Source organism: Schistocerca piceifrons, chromosome 5 (genome assembly GCF_021461385.2).
Source record: "Schistocerca piceifrons isolate TAMUIC-IGC-003096 chromosome 5, iqSchPice1.1, whole genome shotgun sequence".
Taxonomy (NCBI): Eukaryota; Metazoa; Arthropoda; class Insecta; order Orthoptera; family Acrididae; genus Schistocerca; species Schistocerca piceifrons.
The window spans coordinates 481792271-481817655 of record NC_060142.1 but is presented as its reverse complement, the minus strand read 5'-3'; the positions used below and the strand labels follow the sequence as shown (position 1 = coordinate 481817655).

At 41.6% G+C, this 25385-nt stretch overlaps 1 protein-coding gene across 2 annotated transcripts in view; it reads left to right on the top strand.

Annotated features, from left to right (window-relative positions):
* Positions 1-17726: 17726 nt before the first annotated feature.
* Positions 17727-25385, top strand: part of LOC124798055 (potassium/sodium hyperpolarization-activated cyclic nucleotide-gated channel 2-like) — a 271387-nt gene continuing 263728 nt past the window's right edge. For both annotated transcript variants that reach the window (XM_047261283.1, XM_047261281.1), the window contains exon 1: positions 17727-17891. In XM_047261283.1, coding sequence (XP_047117239.1) covers positions 17747-17891 — 145 coding nt within the window. In that variant the 5' untranslated portion in view covers positions 17727-17746. The remainder of the gene's footprint in view (positions 17892-25385) is intronic.

Genomic DNA, 25385 nt, shown 5'->3' with positions numbered 1-25385 from the left:
CTTTAAAATTGCTTCTTCTTTGCGAGGACAAGGAAGAACAGACACAATGTAGCAGCAGTGTTTTAGCATGAAACTAAGGAAACAATTGAATGAGGCAATGATTCTGTTACGCGCGGTGACGAGTAACATCTTAGCTGCTTAAATATATTCTGTGACTTGCGCGCGGCCGAATACGAATAATAAGTATTATGCAGCCGGTCTCAGTGAGTAATTACCAAGATATGCTATAGACTGTAATCACTACGGTTGCTTCTTGTCGGCAGAAATTGGAGAATGGTTAGAAATTGGGCTCTCTCCCTTCTTTTCTTTTGGAGCGATCCTGTTCTGCTACTGATTGTGCTACCTGGCACGAGTTAGCTGGTACGATTTTCAGTCGTGTAACTACGCACTGGCATAAAGTAATAAAATCTGTAGGGTATGGATTTTATTGGGAGGAGCCCAGCGGTTCTGGATTCCGGAGTCGTCGCAAGCGGAGTTTTCGGAACTGTACCCCAGGGACTGGGTCCTGCGGCCTTCTCTGGACTTCCCGCTCCCGGAAAGTGGCGGTTACAAAATCTCATTTCTTCCCTCAGGGGAAACGGCCCACACGGTGTCCAGAATACGGCTGTGACCCCTGTACACTGTACAGCGGACTCTCCACGGAAAACTGTCTGTTTGCTGAGTTGACGTGACAGTAGTTCGCAGGTAGTGAAGTGACTCAGCAGGGTGAGAAGGGTCAGTAAATACACACAACGTTATCAGTGTTTCCGCTTGGATGATTAAATACAAGGATATCGTCAGGAGGGCGCTAGGGAAGTGTGATACGACTGCTATTATTTTATATATATATATATATATATATATATATATATATATACATATATACATATATATAAATGATCTGGCGGCCAGGGTGGGCAGCAATCTTCGGTTGTTTGCAGATGCTACTGTGGTGTACGGGAAAGTGTCGAAGATGAGGGACTGTACAACGATACAAGATGACTTAGATAAACTTTCTGGTTGGCGTGATGAATGGCAGCTGGCTCTAATAGTAGAAAAATGTAAGTTAATGCGGATGAGTGGGAAGAATCAACCCTTAATGTTCGGATACAGCATTAGTATACGCCGTTTAAATATGTGATTGTAACGCTGCAAAGCGATATGAAATTGAACTAGCATGCGAGGACTGAGGTAGCGAAGGCGAATGGTCGACTTCGGTTTGTTGGGAGAATTTTGAGGAAAAGTGGTTCATCCGTAAAGGAGACTGCATGTAGGACGCTAGTACGACACGTTCTTGAGTATTGCTCGAGTGTTTGGGATCCCCACCATTTCGTACTAAAAGAAGACATCGAAGCATCCCAGAGGCGGGCTGCTGGATTGTTAACGGTAGACACGAGCAATGCGCAAGTGTTGCGGAAATGCTTCTGGGACTCAAATGGGAATCCGTGGAAAGAAGGCGACGTTCTTTTCGAGGAACACTGTTGAGAAAATTTAGAGAACCGGCATTTGAAGCTGACTGCAGAACGATTCTACAGCCACCGACATACATTTCGTGGAAGGCCCACGAAGATAAGATGTGAGAAATTAGGGCTCGTACAGAGGCATAAAGACAGTCGTTTTTCTCTCGCTCTGTCTGCGAGTGAAACAGGAGAAGACATGACTATTAGTGGTACAAGTTACCATCCTCCACGCATCTTTCGGTGGCTTGCGGAGTACGTATGAACGGTAGTTGATTCGAAATTTTAAACAGTGCATAGGATATATCCCGTTCAAGAGGTCACCTACTATAACGTCCACTCGTTGAGAGTAAACATAGACTATATAACAATACACCCCTCCTTTGAACAAACCACACTTGAAGAACCACCTCATAAGACACTTTTATTGGATCCTTGGTAATTACAGGAAAATAAGTAACTGCGTCCAGTGAGTCAAAATTTTGAAAGCTCAGTCATGGTATGTAGGAGAGAATGTTCTACCATAGTAGACGTATCAGGCTTTCGTCTCTAGCCAGCCCTGTAATTGATGTTAAATGTACACTGACGGAAAACATCGCATCACCAAAAATTGTTAATGTAGTGTAATTAAATTTCCAGAATACATTAATCCAGGTAATGTATTTAGGTGATTAATAATGCAAGATCACAGGTTAATGTAAGCGCGACATCGGCCATTGCAGATGTGGAATGCTGCGACATTAATAATTGGTGTAACCGCCAAAATGTCGAATGGAAGCACGCAAATGTGCATGCAGTGTGCCCCTGTACAGGTGCCGGATGTCAGTTTGTGGGATCGAGTTGCATGCCTGTTGCACTTGGCCGGTCAGTACAAGGTCAGTTAATGCTGATTCTGGATGACGCTGGAGCTGGATGACGCTGGAGTTGTCGTCCGATGATATCCCATATGTGCTCGATTGGAGACATATCTGGTGATCGAAGAGGCCAAGGCAACACGTTGCACTCTATAGAACACGTTGGGTTACAGAAGCTGTATGTGGGAGAACGTTATCCTATTGGAAAACACCCCCTGGAACAGTGTTCATGAATGGCAGCAAAGAAGGTCGAATCACCAGACTGACGTAAAAATTTGCCGTCAAGGTGGTGGGATAACCACGAGAGTGCACCTGCTGTCATACGAAATCGCACCACATATTATAACTCTAGGTGTTGATCCAGTGTGTCTAGCACGCAGACAGTATGGCTGCAGACCCTCAACTGGCTCCTTCTAATCAACATACGGCCATCACTGGCGCCGAGGCAGAACCAGGTTTCATCAGAAAACACAACAGACCTCCACTCTGCCCTAGAATGAGTTCTCCCGTGACACCACTGCAGTCGCAAGTGTCGTTGGTTTGAAGTCAGTGGAATACAGACTGTGGGGCGTCTGGCTCGGAACTGTGCTTGAAGTAACCGATTTGTAACAGTTCGGTCACTGAAGAGCCAATTGCATTTCAGATTGCTGCTGCAGATGCAGTGTGATGGATCAGAGCCATATAACGAACACGATGGTCTTCCCTCTCGGTAGTGACATATGGCCGTCCGGAGTCCGGCCTTCTCGCGACCGTATGTTCCCGTGATCACCGCCACCAGTAATCAAGTACATTCCTACCAAGTCTTTCTGCTGTAACGCAAAAGGAACATCCAGCTTCTCGTAGCCCAATTACAAGACCTCGTACATAGTCAGTGAGGTGCTGATAATGGCGTCTTCGTCGCCTTAAAGGCTTTCTTGACTAATATCAACTCACCACGTCCGTGTATCTAACGCTCAAGACCGTTACAGGGTGTATTTAAATTAAACCTGCTTACATGCTCATAGCAGCGCTACTAGCACCACTGTTATGCGACTGGAGCGAAATATAAATAGGTATAAATATTAATAGACACCATCTTCTAGATGTTTAAACACTCCTACCAACTTCCTCTAATGTCGCACAACTCCTCCTTGTTGTTGCAGTTTTTTTTTTCTCCGCTAGTGGATTTTCTTATTCCATTTTTAAATTAGGACATTCAGTTTTTATATTACGTAGTTTTTTTCTGAAATTGCAAAATTTACTCCGGTTAAGGTTCCTCCAAATGCGAAATGGAGTCGCATACGGGAGGACGAAGTTCAATCCCCGCGTCCGGACATCCTGATTTAGGTTTTCCGTGATTTCCCTAAATCGCTTCAGGCAAATGCCGGGATGGTACCTTTGAAAGGGCACGGCCGACTTCCTTCCTCATCCTTCCCTAATCCAATGAGACCGATAACCTCGCTGTTTGGTCTCTTCCCCAAACAACTCAACCCAAACGCGGAAACATGCTCCAAGGTGTAAAGGCCAGTCAAATGAAAACGAGACGGAACGAAAAACGCAAGTAAAATGTTTATTATTTCAAAACTAATAGCCATAGCTGCTAATACATCTAACCCAGTGTGAGACAAGACGGTCAACCCTTCCATGGATAAATGTTTGCAGCTGCCTTCGGAACCATGATTGTACCCAGGCGTGCACATCTTCATGTGAAGCTAATGGGCGGCCACGGACTTCAAACATATGGAAATCGCATGCGAAGAGATCGGAACTGTATGGAAGGTGGGCAAGAAATTCCCAGTGAAATTTCTACAGAGTAGTCGAAACAACGTTGGCAACACGCAAGAAAAGTCATGCAAGACATTGACAATCTTAAACGAGATCTACACTTGCAGTTCATGCAATATGTGCAACGTCTTAAGACTGAACCGCAATGCTGTGTAAAAATATGTAAAACAGTATTCAGTGAGACATTTTTAGATGCTTCACTGTTGCTCCGTCGTTTGGCGACACTCAGTTCTAATCTTCGATGTGATGAGAACAATTCGTATCTACCTACATGTACGATGAAGTTTATATTCTGACGTAAAAAAGATGTTTCACCCTCGGCATATACTGTATACAGAGAATGTATGTGGAAGTTCCGTTCTTAAAACACTGAAGTCGATTCTGTCTCGGGCAAACACTGGTCTTCGTTCCCTTCCCGTGTACACATCGTTAGCGTTTCTGTGGAACAGCGCGCACCCACTGCGCTGCCGTCGACCCCACGGCAGCTCTTCTACCACTGAAACCTGTGCAGGGACCACCATAAGAACGGGAACAGCTGTAGTCTTACCGACAGACCAGTATGCTATAAAGTAATGACCAAATAAAAAGATGCCATACGGATGAACTAGCAAGGAGACTCGCTGTAGCATATCGGGATAAGATCTAGGGGTATCGGCAGTGTATTATATTGGACAAGAGCTGTTACTAAATTCTAGCACTAGTGGAAGTACCTGTCGCGCAACTGCCGTATCGCTATGGAGGAACAACACAACTCATGCGATTTTGAACCAGAACAGCAATACGTTTCAGAGTTGTAACAAGTTATCTGCTCCTAATGAGTTCTTAGGGCTACTAGCTTAACTTTGGAGTTTTCTTTTTCCTTTGAAGTAAGCTCAGGGACTGGGTGCTGTGTTGTCCTAATCATCATTATTTCATCCCCATCGACGCGCAAGTCGTCGAAGTGGTGTCAAGTCGAAAGACTTGCACCTGGCGAACGGTCCACCCGACGGGAAGCCCTAGTCTCACGACATTTACATTTTAGTAACAAAATATTTTTATTAGATGAAACTCATATTATTCTCTACAACGTGTGTTGTGACAACGTCTAGTTCAACTAATAACTCTCGGAGTGTTAAAGTACCACACCGGTGTAACATAACTCTATCGGATAAATATGGAGAATTCATGGCATAAATTGGATGAAAATAGCACGGAGAAATCCGTAGAAGAAGTCAGACTTTTGAAATGACGCTCAGGGAAGGGAATGAGAAATATTGACTTCCAAGAAGCATATTAAGTGAGAGACTTAAAACTTTTCGGGATAACAAGGCGGTGCCCATTGAAACCCTTTTCAGGAAACAAGCTTTTTTTCCGAGAATATTACTGATGAAGAGGCTCGGTCAAGTTAAAAACATAAACTGGAGTGACAAAAGCCGTGAGATAGCGATATGCATATGTGCAGATGGCGGCAGTATCACATACACAAGGTATGAAAGGGCAGTGCATTGGTGGAGCATTCAGTTGTACTCAAGTGATTCGTGTGAAAATGTTTCCAACGTAACAATGGCCGCTGGACGGTCTTTAACAAACTGTGGCCTTTGAATGGTAGTTTCCATTACGGAAATCGTTACAGAATGAAATATTCTGAGATCCATAGTGTCAACCCAAAGTTCAGGCATTACCTCTCACCACGGACATCGTAATGGCCGACGGCCTTCACTTAACGACTGAGAGCACCGACGTTTGCGTAGAGTTGTCAGTGCTGACAGACAAGCAACGCGGAGTGAAATAACCGCAGATATCAATGTGAGACGTACAGCGAACGTTTCCGTTAGGACAGTGCTGCGAAATATGGCGTTAATGGGTTACGGAAGAAAACGACATACACGAGTGCCTTTGCTAAAAGCACAACATCGCCTGCAGCGATTCTCGTGGGATCGTGACCGTATCGGCTGGACCCTGGATGACTGGAAAACCCTGGCCTCGTCAGGTAGGGTCGAATGTCGCGCAGACGGCACGAGGCTATGGATAGTGTGGGCTGTGTTTACAAGGAATTAACTATGTCTTCTGGTCCAACTGAATCGATTATTGACTTGAAATGGGTATGTTCAGCTACTTGAAGACCATTTGCAGCCATTCATATATTTCATGTTCCCAAACAATGATGGAATATCTATGGATGACAATGTCACTGGGCAACAGTTGTTCCCTATTGGTTTGAAGAACATCCTGGACAGTTCGAGAGGATTATTTGGTCACACTGGTCGCCTTTGAATCCCATTGAACATTCATGGGGCATAATCAAGAGTGCAGTTCGTGCACAAACTCCTACGTCGGCAACACTTTCGCAATTACGGACGTCTATGGCGGCAGCAGGGCTCAATATTTCTACAGGGGACTTTCAACGACTTGTTGAGTCCGTGCTATGTCGAGTTGCTGAGCTAAGCCGGGCAAAAGGATGTTCGACACAATATTAGGAGGTATCCCACGACTTTTGTCATCTCGCTGTAGATAGCTAGCTTATGCCTTCCATTATAGATGGATCCTTAATCTACCGTATAAATAGACCTATGCAGAGCACCTGAAAATAAAGAATCGATTCAATAAGACAAAAATTAAAGTAGGTTAAGATTTTACTATGAATTTATGAAAAGACCACTGAATTCATGAGTTTGCAGATAGCAGCGTAGTTCAGCAAGGAACAAGCAGACAGATTATTTATCAGATTAGCTGAGCTGACAGAAAAATTTAATTTCATAATCATTTGCCACGCGGGGTAGCCGCGCGGTCTAGGGCGCCTTGTCACGGTCCGTGCGGCTATCCAGTCGGTGGTTCGAGTCCTCCCTCGGGCATGGACGTGTGTGTTGTCCATAGCGTAAGTTAGTTTAAGTTAGATTAAGTAGTGCGTAGGCTTAGGGACCGATGACCTCAGCAGCTTCGTCCCACAAGACCTTATCACAAATTTCCAAAAAGGAAAACAATTTTCATAACCATTTACAATGCAATCAAAACTTTTTTGCAACACAAATCAATTTTTACGCATTACACTTTCATGTCCAACGTAACCCTCATAAAATTTAAACTATCAAAATTCAAGGTGGAACAAATATTTAAAAAATCGACGAACGGGTACTGTATTAAATAAAGTGTTTTATTCACGGTGAAGAATGTTCCAATATGGCCTTCAGAAACTATTGTAATCTCAAAAAAGCTTACGTGCGACTCTCACACAGATCGTGTTAAGAGTTCTCTGACCCTTCCGGTAGTTGTATATTGACAACAAACAAGACACACAAATGGATAACTGTTATTAAGCATAGTGCCCTTAAGTACCCACTGCACTTATTTAGTGCATATAAATGCCCAGTGGGTTCACATAGCACTGTTATTTTCTGCTATGCTCGTTGCTTCATTGTTGGTAGGCCCAATTGGATGGCACGAACGCTCACTAATCTTAGCAAGCTGATGGTTCAAAATGGCTCTGAGCACTATGGGACTTAACTTATGGGGTCATCAGTCCCCTGGAACTTAGAACTACTTAAACCAAACTAACCTAAGGACATCACACACATCCATGCCCGAGACAGAATTCGAACCTGCGACCGTAGCGGTTACGCGGTTCCAGATTGTAGTGCCAAGAACCGCTCGGCTACCCCGGTCAGCCCTTAGCAAGCTGAATCTGTTGTACAGTTTCATGGATTAATCAACACTTGAGAAAGATAAAAATTTGAAGGTTACTTATCTTTTATTCTTGGTTTTATAAAATACGATAGTGGTGTGGATATATTTAGAGACAAAGCTTTGTACGAAGCATCTTCATGAGCATATTGGCTTGTTTAATTAGGTTGTTTTTACTAGGTTGCAAATGGACACACTAGGAAAAAGTGTATGTAAAATGATGTTTCAACTGGAAATGTTATAGTTGTTAAGTGATTAGTTACATTACTTCCAGATGTCAGAATTATTGGATAAATAGATTCTGGAGCATTTGCTGAACGGCGATCTTTGTAGCGGACACCTGTCACACGCACGTGACAATCAAGATAGTCAGACAAACAAGATTTTAAACGATCATTAGGCAAGCACGAGGTTCGACCTCAAGACTTAACTGCTTCAATGGGTAATAGATTCCTGCTGCTACTTAGACCAAAATAAATGCCAGTTGCTGGACATCACCTGAGATCCCGTGGGCAATGAAGTGCTTTTCAAGGTAGCCAACCTAGTTAGCTCATGGCTGTGCCTTGTTGCGAAATTCCTGGAACAGCGGGGACGCCATCCGGAATCCCTTTACCAACGAGTCGATGTGAGACACCATACAAGGATTCTCGGTGCCGTGGTGATGATGGCACCTATCTTCTCTAACATCAGCTCCTGAGCCTTTGCGCGTTTTGTAGAGTCAGTAGGCCTTGAGTGCTCAAGTCCATAGATGTAGACATACTGGAACAAAGAGCAAACTTTATTCTACCAGAAAGTTGGAAAACACACGAAGAAACGCCGTCTACATGGGGCGTAGCACAAGCATGCAGAGTGAGTCCACAGAAAACAACGTCAACAAAATGGTTCAAATTGCTCTGAGCACTATGGAACTTAACAGCGAAGGTCATCAGTCCCCCAGAACTTAGAACTACTTAAACCTAACTAACCTAAGGACATCACACACATCCATGCCCGAGGCAGGATTCGAACCTGCGACCGTAGAAGTCGCGCGGTTCCGGACTGAAGCGCGTAGAACCGCTCGGCCACGGCGGCCGGCACAATGTCAACAGCTGAAGTAGCCCACAGTATATTCAACGCACAGAAACTTAAGCCTAGATAGACAATGGAAAGCAAGTTTATTAAAATGAATGTAACATTCAAGTTCTCCTTCTTCGGAGCATAATTACACAATGGATTCAGATATTTCGACAGTAAAGTCTCTCTCTTGGAAGTGAGTAAGGTGAGTGATTCTGGTGGACTGTCAGCGACGGATATGTGAATCACGGTTGCTAGAGTCAAAGTACTGGTACACAAGGAAGCAACTGTCACTAATTACACGAACACTTTGTCTGGCTAGAAATATTAAATCCCGGGAGGTTCATGCTGTAGAGGCCAAGTCTCAGCGTAGTTCGAGGACGACTGCTAGTGATTCCGTGTAGCGGCAGAGGCGAAGATCCCGGGCTGGTAGATTCGCGCTATATGACAGGTCGTGGGAGGAGCCCTGAGAGCTCGTCCGTGGAGAACCGACTCACCGTAGGTGTATGTTAGCCCAATACCGTTGAGGCTCCCGGATAAGATGAGACCTGTTTTGGGGCACGTGACCCTCCGGAAGCGACCAGCGATGTCGCTGCCGCCTGTTGACAAGGCGTGCACTCGGAGCTGAAGAAGCGGTGTTCGGCGTTGTAGCCGCTGCGACTTACGTCATAGTCCACCCACGATGCAGCACTATTATGCGGGAGGGGTATGAGTCCTGTCATAGGGTACAGTTAACAAACAAAAGTATAAATAATTAATGAAAAATGTAGCTCAAAAGTTAATAAAATAAATTAATTTTTCTATATCTAAACATATAATAAAACTGTAACCGCCCGATGTCCGTACATAGGAGATATTTAAGAGAACTTAATATGAGGGGTCTTTATACTTGTAATAGAAGGCAAAACAATTATTTTTAGAAGTTTTGTTTGTTTGTCTGTCCGTATGTTTGTACGCGCATCACGCAAAAACTACCGCACAAAATTCGATGCGTTTTTCATAATTGTATTGTTGGAGATCTAACTTAAAATTTGGTACATGCTTCATTTTGATACGCCGCCTAGAGGCCAAGTTATCTATACATGCAAAATATTTTCTTTAACTGGGTCAGTAAGGGGAAATCGGAATCCATAGGAGATAGAGGTAAGCTGTCTTAGGAACCTTCAGGTGCTGATTTTGTGAGAACAGTTTTGCCATAATCAAAATGTTGGCCAAGTGTGAGTTGTCCGTGAAAATGAATCAAATTGGTAACATTTTTTCTTGATCTGGAGCGACTCTGTTTCGTGTAAGGATCATTTCCCTGCATTGGAAGAAAAAAATAGGAACAGCAAAAGTTTTATGAAACTAAATTAAATAAACCATGATTGAAATGGTAGACTCCGTGAAAAATAGTATTTTGGGACGTTTTGTCATCATAATAATAATGTTAACAGTTTAATGCCGTTATCCATAGATATTCTTGAATCCACTCTCGAATCGCGGTAATTATTATCTTTGATACGTTTGTCGAGTTGACGCTACTACTATCGTTGATAAGTTTGTCGAGATAACACTAAAAATCTCCGTTGCGCCGTTTTGACATCTTTGCCTGCAGTTTTTTATGTCTGTTTTTCTCGCCGATAATAAGCTTCACGATTTTTCAAAATTCATGAGGGTTCGAGTTCAATGCGGACGAATTCGTTGGGAGAAGCTAGTATGCAATAAATATTATGTGTTAATGTCAATTTCGACTTCATCTACTGCCATACTCGAGGTTACAAGGAGAAATAGTTTCGTGTTGGTGAAAATGTATCAAACAAAATGAGATGGTTATTAACAACAACAAGAAGTGCTCAACAGAAAATAGTGGATGCTGTGTTACAGTGTCGAACAATATAAGACAAATTATTTCAACTTTATTTTGTAAGATGAGAGTCAAGGCAATGAATGGACATAATTCTTTTTAAGAAATTAGAGTCCCTGTTGAGAAGTTAATATACGTTATAGCAGGAAAGAAAAAAATCAGAACTATATCTAAAAGAGTCCAAATAACAATCCACATGTTAAAGTGAAGTAGAACCAAAAATCATTGTGGGAATTCCCGTTGAGATCATACCTGAAGGAAATGTGTCTCCGAACTTCAGGAACATTAGATCTTCCAGTGTTCTAAAAGACGCTGCATCCTCCAGCCCCTCCAAGACAGTAAATTACAAGAAGGGTTTAAGCTTTTGTATGTCCATCATTTTAGCAGGAGGTCTCTCGGACGACGGCCGTTTACTATTGCGACAAAAAATAAAAACACCTTCAGCCGTACTTACGATTTTATTTTATTTTGTCACTACCAGTTTCAACGCTTCATTGCGTCAACTTCAGGCCTGTATGCATAAAACATTAAAGACAGCATTATCAACTTATCAGTCAAGTTACCATTTTCATACATAATTGATTTCAATGAAACTGTGACTCATATTTTTGATACTGGATTGTGAAAACAAACCTATCATCGAGTGAGAACAACGAAATAAGGGAAAAATTTGATAATATTTGGGATTTTGTTTATCATATGGGCCCCATCATTTTGTCTATTAAATTTTTTACATCAAATTATTACCACGATGAACTACACAAAGGCACCAATTTTCGTCAAAGAAGTCGTATTTCTTTCGAATTTAGTTCGCCATATTGAATCCGCCATTTCTAGTCTCTCAGTGCAGGTATCAGATCCGCTATCATCAAGGTCAAAAATCCCATTATAGCGATTTCCGTCCACGATGACCAATGTTTTGAATTTTGGCCAGATTTTTGCAGTTCTGGTCCTTTTTACAGAATCATGGTTACTGCTCCATGGCATAATTACCTCACGAGCTGAGCCACTATGCTGAGACGATGGTCCTCGCTTAAAGTCAAATGTACGCACGGTGGCAGAGCAGAGAAATGTTCCGTTACCACCTTACCGTGGGCGCTTTAATGTGGATAGGTTGCTTGCCACCTTAGCTTCTCTGACTAAAGCATTTTCGTGACTTCCCGGCTTCTGGCGAAAGTCAAGGGGATGCGCACTGCATGGATATTAGCTGCATCTTGACGTCACAGTACTAGCCAGAATTGCTTTTGAGATTGCTTAGAACTGAGTCCCTCGGCCCAGACGGACGTCTTTTGTTCCCGTGACATTTTAATTAAGCGTTTTTTGTTGGAATGCGCTGCTCCCGCGCCACTCCCCTAGTTATTAACCGCATTTCTGAAGGAATTGTCCGCGACCATGCCAACTGCGTCTTCCGTCTGTGACGACAGAGAGCAAAGTTGCTGATCCTTAATAAACACTTAAACAGCATTTGAATTATTTTTATATAGTTCCTTACTCAATGAAAAGATAAATATAGGAAAAGGCCTCCAAGAGACAGTCAGAGAACTTAAGAGTTCATGCGAAAATTTACTGGCAGTCGTTCTGCCCTAGCACCGTTCGCGAACGGAACAGGGAAGGGTAGAAAAGACAGTGATGCCAGAAGTTTGCCCTCCACACACCGTAAGGTGGCTTATAGATTATATGTTTTTTTCCTTGGAAGCAAGAACTCATCGTTCCCCTAATGGTATTTTTTTTCTTTACTTTAGCACATCTCAGCGGAAACACTAATCGCCAGTTTCATTTATTTAACAGATAAAAACGCAATATACGTGTTACATTACGTATCATTACACTATTATTATCAAACAATGCCTTTAGGATTGCTTACACTTAACACACACACACACACACACACACACACACACACACACACACACACACTCGAATTAAAAAAGATTTTGCATGTATAATGAACAAATGAAAACACCTGTAACCTGTATTGTTTCTTGTTTAAGAGTCATCTTAATTTGTGGTGTATCCTCCAGACGCGTATCTGCTTATATCGTTTACAAATCTAGCGCCTGATCAACATTGCTTCTGTTCTGATAACAGTGTTTTGATTGAGATCGGCGACTAATACTGCAGTTCGCCAAAGTCCCATAACCAAGCACTGATAAAGACTAAATGCCCTGGTTACTTACTAAACAGGTTGCTAACATCCTCCTCTTCTCCGCATTTCCCTGAACTTAGAACAAGATATTCACGATTGTTAGGATGAGAAATGACAGTTCTGTCTTACAGCGGAACGTTTGATAAATATTAATGACAAGAGTACCTTTCACTCTAGTATTCCCTCTTCTACAATATACACACATCGAAAACAGTTTTGCATGACCTCGGTTCCGAGAGTTCCGGAACCTGTACAGAAAATTGGAATAGAGTTGAACATAAACATCATTTCCGCCCTTTTTATTGCTCATGAAAGCCACACATTTCATACAGTGAGATCTTCAAAGATGGTGATCCTTATTGCTATACCCACCGGTACCTCTAATACCCAGTAGCACGTCCTCTTGCATTGACGTATGCCTATATTCGTCGTGGCATACTATCCACAAGTTAATCAAGGCACTGTTGGTCCAGATTGTCCCACTCCTCAACGGCGATTCGGCGTAGATCCCTCAGAGTGGTTGGTGGGTCACGTCGTCCATAAACAGCCCTTTTCAATCTATCCCGGGCATGTACGATAGCGTTCTGGTCGAGCGATGTCGTTATCCTGAAGAAAGTCATTCACAAGGAGTGCACGATTAGACGTCCATGAAGATGAATGTCTCGACAATATGCTGCCGACATGGTTGCACTATCGGTCGAAGGATGGCATTCACGTATCGTACAGCTGTTACGACGCCTTCCATAACCACCAGCGGCGTATGCCGGCCCCAATATAATGCCACTCCAAAACAGCAGAGAACCTCCACCTTGCTACATTAGCTGAACAGTGTGTGTAAGACGTTCAGCCTCACTGGGTTGCCTCCAAACACGTCTCCAACGATTGAAGGCATACGCGACACTCATCGGTAAAGAGAACGTGATGTCAATCCTGAGAAGTCCATTCGGCGTGTTGTTGGGCCCTTCTGTACCGCGCTGCATGGTGTCGTGGTTGCAAAGATCGACCTCGCCATGGGCGTCGGGAGTGAAGTTGCGCTTCATGCAGCCTATTGCGCACAGTTTGAGTCGTAACACGACGTCCCGTAGCTGCACGAAAAGCATTATTCAACATGGTGGCGTTGCCGTCATGGTTCCTCTGAGTCGTAATCCGTAGGTAGCGGTCACCCACTGCTGTAACCCTTGGGCGGCCTGAGCGAGGCATGTCATCGACAGTTCCTGTGTCTCTGTATCTGTCCACTGGGGGCCGAACCACACAATAACCCTACGTTCGGTGTGGGGCGGCGGCGGGGTGGGTGGACTGCTGGAGCCTGTTGTGGGGTTGTGAACCACTGAGAGCTATGGCGGGGACGAAGCATCTCCTTCGTTTCTAGGTCCCCAGTTCCACACGATACAATATAACATTCTAGATAACTGACTCATTTTTGTAACATCAACCGACATTGCCTTGTCTTGCAGGTGCTGCGAAAGGCTGAAAGCAATGGGAAACGTCTGTCCTTATTTTTCCGAGGGCATGCAAGTCTACTGTACTATTAAATGGTAATGGCATCACCCCATTCCAATTTCCGGGTGTGAACTACTCTGGAGGATGTCATTATCAGGAAAAAGAAAACTCGCATTCTATGGATCGAAGCGTGGGTTGTTAGATCCCTTAATCACTCGCGTAGGTTAGAGACGTTAAAACAGAAACGAATAAATTGAAGACAGTTACGGTGGAAATTAGTGAAGTTCGGTGGGAGGATGAACAGGATTTCTGATCAGGTGAGCACAGAACTATAAGTACGTAATCCAATAGCGGTAATTTAGGAGTAGGTCTATAATGGCGTGGAAAATAGGAATGCGGGTCAGATTCTATAAACAGCATTGTGAACACATTATCGTAGCCAAGAAGGACATGACGCCAACACCCGCCACAGTAGTACAAGTTACCATGTCATGATGAAGAGATTGAAAAATGTATGATGAGATAGAAGAAATCCGCCAGATAGTTAAGAGAGAGGAAAATTTAATTGTGATGGGAGACTGGAATTCGACGGTATGAAAAGGAAGAGAAAGAAAAAAATAGTAAGAGAACATGGACTGGGGGAAAGGATTGAAAGGGGAAGCCACCTGGTAGAATTTTGCGTAGAACAGAATTTAATCATCGCTAACACTTGAGTTAAGGAACATGAAAGAAGAATGAATACATGTAAGAGATCGGGGGACAATAGAAGGTTTCAGATTGATAATATAACGGTAAGACAGAGATTCTGAAATCAGATTTTAAACTGTAAGACATTTCCAGAAGCAGATGTGGACTCTGACCACAATTTACAGATAATTAGGACTCTGACCACAATTTACAGGTAATTAAATGCAGATTAAAAGTCAATCAAAACATAGGAAATTAAGGAGATGGGACCTGGATAACTTGAACGAAGCAGATATTGCTGATAGTTTCAAAGACAGCAGTGGAAAGCGGTTGACTGAATGGGTGAAAGAAATGCAGTAAAATATGAATAGGTAAATTTGAGAAATGAAATAATGAAGGCGACAGAGGATCAAATAGGTCAAAAGACAAGTCCTTGAAGAAATCCTTGGACGCCACAAGAGATATTGAATTGAATTGATGCAAGGAAAAAGTATAAAAAAGCAGCATGTAAAGCAGTTAGAAGAGAATAGAGACTTCTAAAAACGAGATTGACAGAAAGTGCAAAATCCCTAAGCAGGAATGGCTATACGAAAAAAACAAGTCTGTAGAAGAGTGTACAACTAAAGAAAAGATTCTGCCTGTAGGAAAATTAAAGAGGAAAATAGTTCTAATCAAAGAAGAAAAAGCTGAAATGGGAAGGATTATATGGAGGGACTATATAAGGGAAACCAACTTGAAGGCAGCATTCTAGAAAGGTAAGAGGAAGAAGCTGAAGACGAGATGGGAGATACGACACTGCCGGAAGAATTATAGCGCTGAAAGACTTATGTCGAAACAAGGCGCCTGTAGCAAACGACATTCACTCAAAACTACTGATACCCTTGGGAGAGCCAGCCAAGAAGAAACTATCCCGTCTGCCATGGAAGATGTATACCCAAAGACTTCAAGGAGAATGTAATAATCCCAGTTCCAAGAAAAACAGAGGTAAATATTACCGAACCATCAGTTTGATAAAGCATGGTTGCAAAATACTGGCACGAATTGTTTACAGAAGAAGTTAAATGCTGGTAGAAGGCGACCTCGGGGCATATCAGTTTGGTTTCTGGAGAAATATAGGAACGCGCAAAGCAATACCGACCCGATGACTTATCTTAAAAGATAGACTGAAGAAGGACAAACCTACGTTTATAGCACTTGTAGTTTTAAAGGAAGTTTCTGACCATGTTGACAAGACTACACTCATTGTAATTGTGAAGGTAGCAGCGGTAAAATACTGGGCCGAAAAGGTTGTTTATAACTTGTACTGAAACTATAGTTCAGTATAAGAGTCGAAAGTCATGGAAGGGAAGCACTGATTGAGAAGGGAGTGAGACGTTGTTGTAGCCTATCCCGGATATTAACCAAGATGTACATAGGGCAATCAGTAAGGAAACAAAAGAAAAATCTGGGGAAAGAATTAAAACGCAGGTAGAATAAATAAAACTTCTGAAATTTCCCAATGACCTTGTAATTCTGTCAGAGACAGCAAAGGACCTGGAAGATCAGCTGAACGGAATGGACAGTGTTTGAAATGGATTATAAGTTTAAAATCAGCAAAACAAGGGCAACGTAATATAGTCGAATAAAAATCAGGTGGCGTTGAGAGAATTAGATTAGAGAAAGAAACACAAAAAGTGGTAACTGAGTTTTGCTATTTGGGCAATAAAATAACTGATAGCCTAAATAGATAGGACATAAAATGTAGACCGTCAATGGAAAGGAAAGTATTTCTGAAGAAGAGAAATTTGTTAGCATCGAATATACATTTGTTACGAAGCCTTTTCTGAAGGTATTTGTCTGGAATGTAGCCTTTTAGGAAAATGAAACGGGAACAGACGAAAATGTATGCTTTTTTTAATGTGGTGCTATTGAAGACTGCTGAAGGTTAAATGGCTAGATCATGTAATTAATGAGGCGGTACATCTACATCTACACACATAGTCCGAAAGCCACCACAAGGTGCATGGCTGAGGGTACCGCGTACCACTACTTGTCATTTCCCCTCCTGTTCCACTCGCAAACAGAGCGAGGGAAAAACGACTGTCTGTACGCCTCCGTGTGAACCCTAATTTCTCGTATTTTATCTTCGTGGTCTTTACGCGCGATGTATATTGGTGGGAGCAGTATCGTTCGGCAGTCAACTTCAAATGCCGGTTCTCTAAATTTTCTCAGCAGTGTATCCCGAAAAGAACGCCGCCTTCCCTCCAGGGATTCCTATTTGACTTCCCGAAGCATCTCCATAACACTTACGTTTTGCTCGAACCTACGGGTAACAAATCTAACAACCCTCCTCTGCAATTGCGGACAAAAGAAATTTGTGGCATAATTTGACCAAAGGAAGGGATCGGTGGATGGGATAGGGAATCACCAGTTTAGCACTGAAGTGTCAGGGGGGAAGGGGGGGGGGGGGGAGGGGTCAAAATTGAGGGGGACCACGAAACGAATACAGTGAGTGCGATCAAATGTAAGTAGATTGCAGTAGTTATTTGGAGATAAACAGGCTTACACAGAATGGATTAGAAATAGGACGTTGCATCAAACCAGCCTGCGGACTGAAGAGCAAGAAAAATAACAACAAAAGTGAAACAACATCGTTCTAAATGAAATTGGTATTTCACGCATAACTGTAGTGTACTGCCTTGGCCAGACATCTCTGTAAGATTATGCTCCGGCAGAAACTGATTGCTCGTCTGAGTTAAAATTGAGACTTTTTTTCAATATTCCGTGGAAAATTAGATATCTGTGTTGTTTGTTGTATTACGGCGTGCCCCGCCACCCTCTAACGGAGGCGCCTCTGCCGTGTTGCAGGTTTTACTGGGACCTGTGCATGCTCCTGCTGCTCGTCGCCAACCTCATCATCCTGCCCGTCGCCATCTCGTTCTTTAACGACGACCTGAGCACGCGATGGATCGCCTTCAACTGCCTCTCCGACACCATCTTCCTCATAGACATCGTCGTCAATTTCCGCACCGGTGAGTACACACATACGCGCTGCCGCCGAGATAGCAATCTGCCATTTCTTCCGCTCGCTGAGCTCGTCAGTAGAAACGCACGTCAGCAGGAAAAGCCGTTTCGTGCGTGCGTTAAATGCGTTTTGTCCCGTTAACCTCTTCCAGATGGTTGCTTGCAAGGGAAGCTCCCCATCACAGATCCCTTAGATTTATTGGTAAGAACGCCCAGTGGACAGCCAGGCAAAAACTGAGCATAGATCGAGCATGAAAACAGGGAGAAGGGTACTAAATTGTGAAAAAAAAGCAACATGGAAACAGCGAACGGTCCAATCATAACAGGTGTAATATTGATGGATGCTAATCAGCAGCGTAGTCGCGCTTTTGGAATCTAAAGCGGAGGAGCCGGGTTCGAAACTCCCTCGAGCCATTTATTTTTATTTTTTTCCACAACCTGTCCATCCGGTCATTGAAATGTTTGTTCTCTTTCTGTAGTCTTGGCACCTCTCATACTATACATTGGCTGTAGAATATGAGTCGTGTGGTAAGAACACGTTACCGTCGCAATTAAATGAGATGAATAGTGTGAGCAGGCGAGATACCACATAGACGTCTCACAGAAATGAGAACAAATAAACGGGTATGAACTACGTCACAACAAAGGAATCTAAGAGTCAAAACTTACAAAACGGAACGGAACTTCAAAAACGTTCAAAACATATGTTTTGACAGAGCGCAAAGAATCTGTATGATTGTGAAACTGTTGCGTTCATTTGTTGCAGCTTATGTGACAAACTATTGTGTTTTCATCATTTCCTTGGCAGTGATCACATTCACATTCGTACGAATACCTAAATCGGGCAAGAAGGCATATGTCAGTCACTTTACCAGGTGTACAAATTAAGTGCGTCGGTAAGAGATTCTTTTCATATGACACACGTACTGTCACTAGTACCGTGTATGTATGGCACACCAGGCGTGTTTTCCGGTGGAGGATTCGGCTGACTTGTCACCTTGTCACCAAAAGATTGCGGTTGCCACTCGAAAGCCAGTTCCTTACGGCTACTAATAGAGTAGTTGAGCAGAATCAACTGTCATTATAGCTCCGTTCCTTACACCTCGATGTTACAAACGGACGTTACACCACGACACAGACACAAATTTGAATTCATTGAATAGCGAAAACAAAATAATTGATGTGAGAGGCTTTGAACACGGCCCGCCCGCTTGGCAGTCCAACGCCGTGATCACATACGAATGGCGCCGTCGCTCTGGCATGCTGCCCTCTATTGCTCTTGGACCATTCAATGTTTCTATTTTGCTATTTTTTACAGTGCGATACACTTTCTTCCTGTTTTCATGCTTGACATGTGCTAAGTTTTTGACGGGCTCACTGGGCCTTCTTACCACTGAATCTGAGGGGGTGCGATAGGGAGTTTCCCTAGTTAGAAACCTCAACAGCTGTCAGTAAGTTTAATGCCATATGTTTCCACATAGCAGGTATACAACGGAAGATTTTCACGAAAGTTTCTATGCTATTCAAAAACCAGTCATCTCTCTGCTATCTGGATGTACATCTCTGATCTCTGAGTACAAACTACAGCAAGTCCGCAGATTTCTGTTGCCAGCTTCATCTGCCACCTTGTGGTGTTGCAAAACATTTCGATCGATCTTTGTGTGGTTAAAAATTATTTATCTAGTTCAGATTATAAATCTTATGTCATGGACTATAACAGTGACTGAAGCCGGAAATTGTCATTTCAGGTCGGAATTGCAACACTTCACCAAATGACATCTACGTAGCCACACAAATTGCTACTGTCACATAAATTACGAATTTCAGAACCTATCGCGTGTTTTTTTTCCCTACAAATGATAACAAAATTTATTGCTCAGGAAATATTTCATGGGCTTCGTACCTTTATTGTTCGATTCATCCAGGCATTTGACGAGCGCTTCCAACCCTATTCCCGACATCCATTATATTTCAGCTTGTATATGAGTTTTCAAAACATGCCACCTCCAGCGACCATAAGTGCAGATCATTTTCCTGGAAGCTTGATATTTAATGGCCTGTTGAAGAAAATATATCGTTTCATTAGCAACACCTGCCTGTGACATTAAGTGGCAATGTAAATTCTAGTAGTCAGTGCATAACTTTGGATACGAAGTACATACAAATGTCATGCTGACAGATACCACTTTGGATCCGGCTAATTACAACTGACTTGTTGGTGTCCTTCGTGTTTCGCCTTTATTATTTCAAAGACGTCAAGAGTAGCGTAAAACGTATACAGTTTTGTTATTATACAGTTTTATTTTACATAATGGACATCGTCCGTTGAGATTATAAACAGTCCTGGCACTTTCTGATTTCCTATGACGTAGTAATAGTTTAAATTTCTACTACAAATTTAGTAGACGTTGCTCTATGTGTGTTCAAATCCAGTTCTAGTGCTATTCTCCGGCTTGTGACAGTTCGAAATTTTATTTGCACAGAATTACGAAACTAACACTTTTTTTTCATTTTATGTTTTGGAGTTCATTGGTGACAGTGGACTTTACTGCCAACTGTCGAATGTGTGCTTGTGAGATCTCTGGCCAATGGGTGAGTGTGTGCGTGCATATGTGTGTGTGTGTGTGTGTGTGTGTGTGTGTGTGTGTGTGTGTGTGTGTGAGAGAGAGAGAGAGAGAGAGAGAGAGAGAGAGAATTTGTTAATTTTAGTATGGTAACAAACTGGTACAGTGTTATTTTCTGTACATTATAATTTCTTTTATTAAGCTTACTAGAAAGTTTATATTGATATATTTTTGGTCTTTTATCAATTTTTTTTCTGCAGTGGATTTCTGGTTGTGGTAGTGTTCCTGCATTGATATAAGGTGTGGTTATTTATCTCGACGATTTTCATACCTTGTTCTAAGTTGGTAGGACGATTGTTAGCTGTGACTCACATGTGGAATGGTTTGTTTCATACTTGAACACCTAATGTGCTCTTTTCAAGATGTTTTAAAATTTCTGCATGTGATCCTTATATAAGCTGTACCACAACTTTGACATTGAAGTTTGTTTATTCGTAATCCCTGGAATTTGTCCTCCTTGACTGTTGCTGGCTTAATTTTGTTTGGAGAGTTTGCGCAGTTTTATCTCTACATCTACACAGATACTCTGCAAATCACATTTAAGTGCCTGGCATAGGGTTCATCGAACTACCTTCACAATTCTCTCTTATTCCAATCTCGTATAGCGCGCGAAAAGAACAAACATCTTTCCGTACGAGCTCTGATTTCCCTTATCTTTCCGTACGAGCTCTGATTTCCTTTATTTTATCATGGTGATCGTTTCTCCCTATGTAGATTGGCGTCATCAAAATATTTTCGCATTCGGAGGAAAAAGTTGGTGATCGAAATTTCTTGAGAAGATCCCGCCGCAACGAGATGTGGAGGCCCTGTTTCTCTATTATGTTTACCATTCTGTGTGTCAATTTACATGTGTAATTCACAGTGTGCTATGTATTTTGTTTCTGCGTGGTATTGTCATCGTGTATGTGTGTTGCGCGTATTTGTGGGTTTGGGACTTGTGTGTTTTCCTGTAATCTGGATATATTGGACGCGTCGTGTTTGGTTTGTATTTGTGTTTTAATTTTTTAGTCAAAGGAACGGTAAGGTTAAAAAAAAGAAAACTGTAAACAACATGAAGAAAATGAGTGTTCGTTTCCTAATGCTATGTAAATAAAATTTCTGACAGTAGCAAGCAGAAGAATAACATTAAACCGGAACACGGGCACATACCGAACATTCACAAAATTTGTGAGTAAAAAGTTAAACTATTATTGCGTCGTAGAAAATCAGGAAGGGCCAGAATACAGTACAAAATTACAACAGTATATAAAAAAATATATATCTTTCGGGCCACTGATGATGCTTTTCGAATAATAAAGACTAAGATGAATGCCACGAAAAGTTTGTTTTATTCAGTTGCTATTAGACGGATCCAAAGTAATAATTATCGACATAATATTACACGCAACAGAGGCAACAAAAGTTACAGCTGTAAAAGTGTATTTAAGTTTAAATTGAAATGACCCTTACTCATTTTAATATGATTTATTCGAAATAAGTACTTGCTTTGTTAATACATAATATTTTACCGTATCACTAGTCAGTTTCACATACGATTTCAACTTTATTCAAGAAAGATTGAATTGTTTACATCTCTTTATTTTAAGAATGACACGTATTTAAGCGGTTTGTTCTTATAGAACCTAATTGATTGAATTCTGCTGCATGTTGTGTAGTACTTTTGCACGACAATGGAATGCATGAGTAAAATATAAGTGAAATAATGCGAAATCAATTTTCTGATCACCCTGAAATACTAGGGTCAAACGAGATTTTTGAAAAGATGAAGCAGAATTATCACCGTTATTAGGGATCTAGTCTTGAGAAATAGTGCAAATAATGGTGATAATTCATGCACAACCTTCTTGAATGAAGTTGACATTGTTTTCTCATTTTGTTCTTCTCCAGAAAAATGCTACTAACAATGTGCTAGGCTAAGCTGGGCGGAGAATCAGGCATGATTTTCTTTTGCTTTCTAGTGACACTTCGTGGCCGCCATATTGTAGATGAGCAAAATACGAAGTATGAGGGTTTTTGGCTGGTACGCTTAGTCAGCTGGAGTTTGATATCCTGTTTCGATAGAGATCACTGGTAAAAACGTATGAAATATTGCAGGAAATCACAGATGAAATAATATTTAATTGGTGTAACTGTAGTAAACAAACCATGTAAAGGAGAGTTCTGACACACTCCTTACATAAGGAATGCGTCAGAGCTCTGCATTACAACCAATAAAGTTAAAACATCTTCTGTTACTGGCATGTTTTGTAAAAAAAAAAATCCTTACGATGAGTCGTGAAATCTTCAAGAAGATGTTACAAATAATTTCACGTGATACTTCAAGATACACCCCATGCGAAACAGAATGAAGGACTTAAAAGCAAAATACACGTATCGCTTCTGCACAGAGTGGATGTTCAGTCTATCAATAATTTTATACTCTCAAAGAATTTTCGCTGATTGGCTTGGAACATGATACGAAAACTTTATCCACCAACTGCTCGCTATTAAGTAATCATCTGTTACTTTATTGGAGATGTAATGTCTCCAGGGTCATGCCGAGGAATTTGTATGTGAAAAGTAAAGAAACCGATTCATTTCATAAGTTATGACAAGTGTAGTGTAGTGCAGAAGGGGATGAATAACCTAACTCGGAAAACGAAAACCATGAGTAATATAACAACTCAGGAAAACCGCTTACACTGTTATTAGGCTGATGTTCAATATCTTTTCTTTTTACGTTGCTCCAGGAACTGACACAAATGCTATTGCACCTCCAGAGATTTATGTATTTCAGCAACTGCGACCACCCTAGCAAAGAGTAGAGTTCCTGTTGTCTATCGGCAAATGATGTTCGAGTTAACCTTGGAACCAGCACATCACAAACTATCTGTTATTTTCTTGACTGTGGCGTTCTGCCTTGAGGGTGAAGATGAAATAGGACAATTACACTTTTTTGTCAACAGCGTGGATTGTGATGTAATGGATACATGTTTGTAGATGCTGCACCGTGACGTAAACAGCTATTACGGTAGTTAATGTAAAAAACCGAACTAAATGATCTTTCTCCGCAACGAATCTTTATAGCCCAGAAGTCACATTCGTAACCATGTGAATGACCCCTCATAGTTTTCCACAAATTCCGCTAAATATTACTGAACTTTCGTTGAATAATGTGTTTACAGTTTTCTAACAAAATATTTATACGTTACAGAAGTTTTAAAACTAACTGGCTTTTGTATTTTGTACACAGTAATCATGTAGTTCCAAACAGTTTTTAACGTTTCAGCATGTCTGTGTTGATTTTGACACATAACTATGTTGTTAGAAACCTAAATATACATTACTGCATGTAACTGTAAGTTTGCTTCAAGCACATCTGATGTTTCAGATTTGTTGTAAGCAAACCATCTTATGCCCACACCCACTAGCTATTAATCACCTCTTCCCTCCCTCCCTCCCTCCCTCTCTCTCTCTCTCTCTCTCTCTCTCTCTCTCTCTCTGTCCACGCGCACGTGTGTGTAGCTTTGCATCTTCTACTATGCATAATGTATAATGGAGTTTCGATCGAGTGTAGACGGATGTAGTGTGCAGTGAAAGTTACAGAGTTGAGAAGCGATAAAAATAGCGACTTCCTCTTGTATTCTTGCAGGGTTTTAATAGTGGAAACTTATTTTTCTAAGCAGAACATGCTGAAATGCTTTGACATTGTTGGGAGATAATCTGTAAATTTCATAAATTCTTCCCGAAAATTTTAGGAGTACTCTAGAAATCCTAGGAATGTTTTAGAACTTACTCTGATGTTCTGGAATAGGGCATGTGAATGCTTTCGGAGGTTTTTGAATGATCTTCAGGGCTTAGGAATTGGGAATATTTAATGATATGTTCTATAAGTTTCCATGTTTGAGAGTACATTAGGTGATACTTTTTTCGATTAGGTCAACAATAAAAGAAACTTCAGAGTGACTATTTAAGTGAGATTTTCAGTGAACAAATATTTAAATGCTATTTAGTGAGTGAGTGACATGCACTATTCAGTACACAAACAGAAGAGATTATTTACGCAGCTACAAGTGAAGAAAAGAGAGAGGCGCGAAGAAATGAAGAACAAGAAGGAGAAAGACGACTTCTCAGAGACCGGAAATATCGTAAACGAATGAGAGTGGGTCAGATAGTTTATTTTGTTGGCAGTTAATGTGTCAGAAAAAAGAAAAAAAGTTATTTTCTATCTACACAAAAACATGTAAGATTTGGCGAATGGCTTAGGTTGTGTTCCAGGCGTCACAAAATATTCGAAAAGCTGAGAAACCTAGTAATTATTAGTTTCTCCGTGTTCGGTGGGAACCGATTTCGTAGCTGGATGTTCAGTTTACGAAAAACAGCTTGCGACGTTAGGATGTCGGCCCACATCACATCGTCGAAATCTCTACACTTGCCAGTATACCTATAAGACGGTACCAATGAGCTTCTTAAGTAGACCGGAGGCCTGGCACTTGCATATCGAGGCACCTAAAACTACCTAAGCCTACACCACAAATGGGACATCATTTGAGCACCTAGTCAATCTGGAATTAGTCATTCTGTGGCTCCTCAAGCACCTTGGAAGCCTGAGGTCTCAAAGTGACACACGTTCAGATAGGGAATAATTTTCCTCGACGTAGAACTTTTTTTTGTCTCAAAGGTTGTGAATTTCTTTGAATGGTAGATGTTCATTCCGGCTTTATCGACGAAATGCTGTAACAAGTTGGCATGGTATGGGAAGACGAGAATTTGCATTCTTAATGCTGAACTGCGATGACGGCGACCGAACTGCCTATTTAAACTTACTTTCGGGAAAATAATAATTCAAACAAAATAATTCTAAACACCTTTTATTCGATATCAAGATAATGTGTCTTC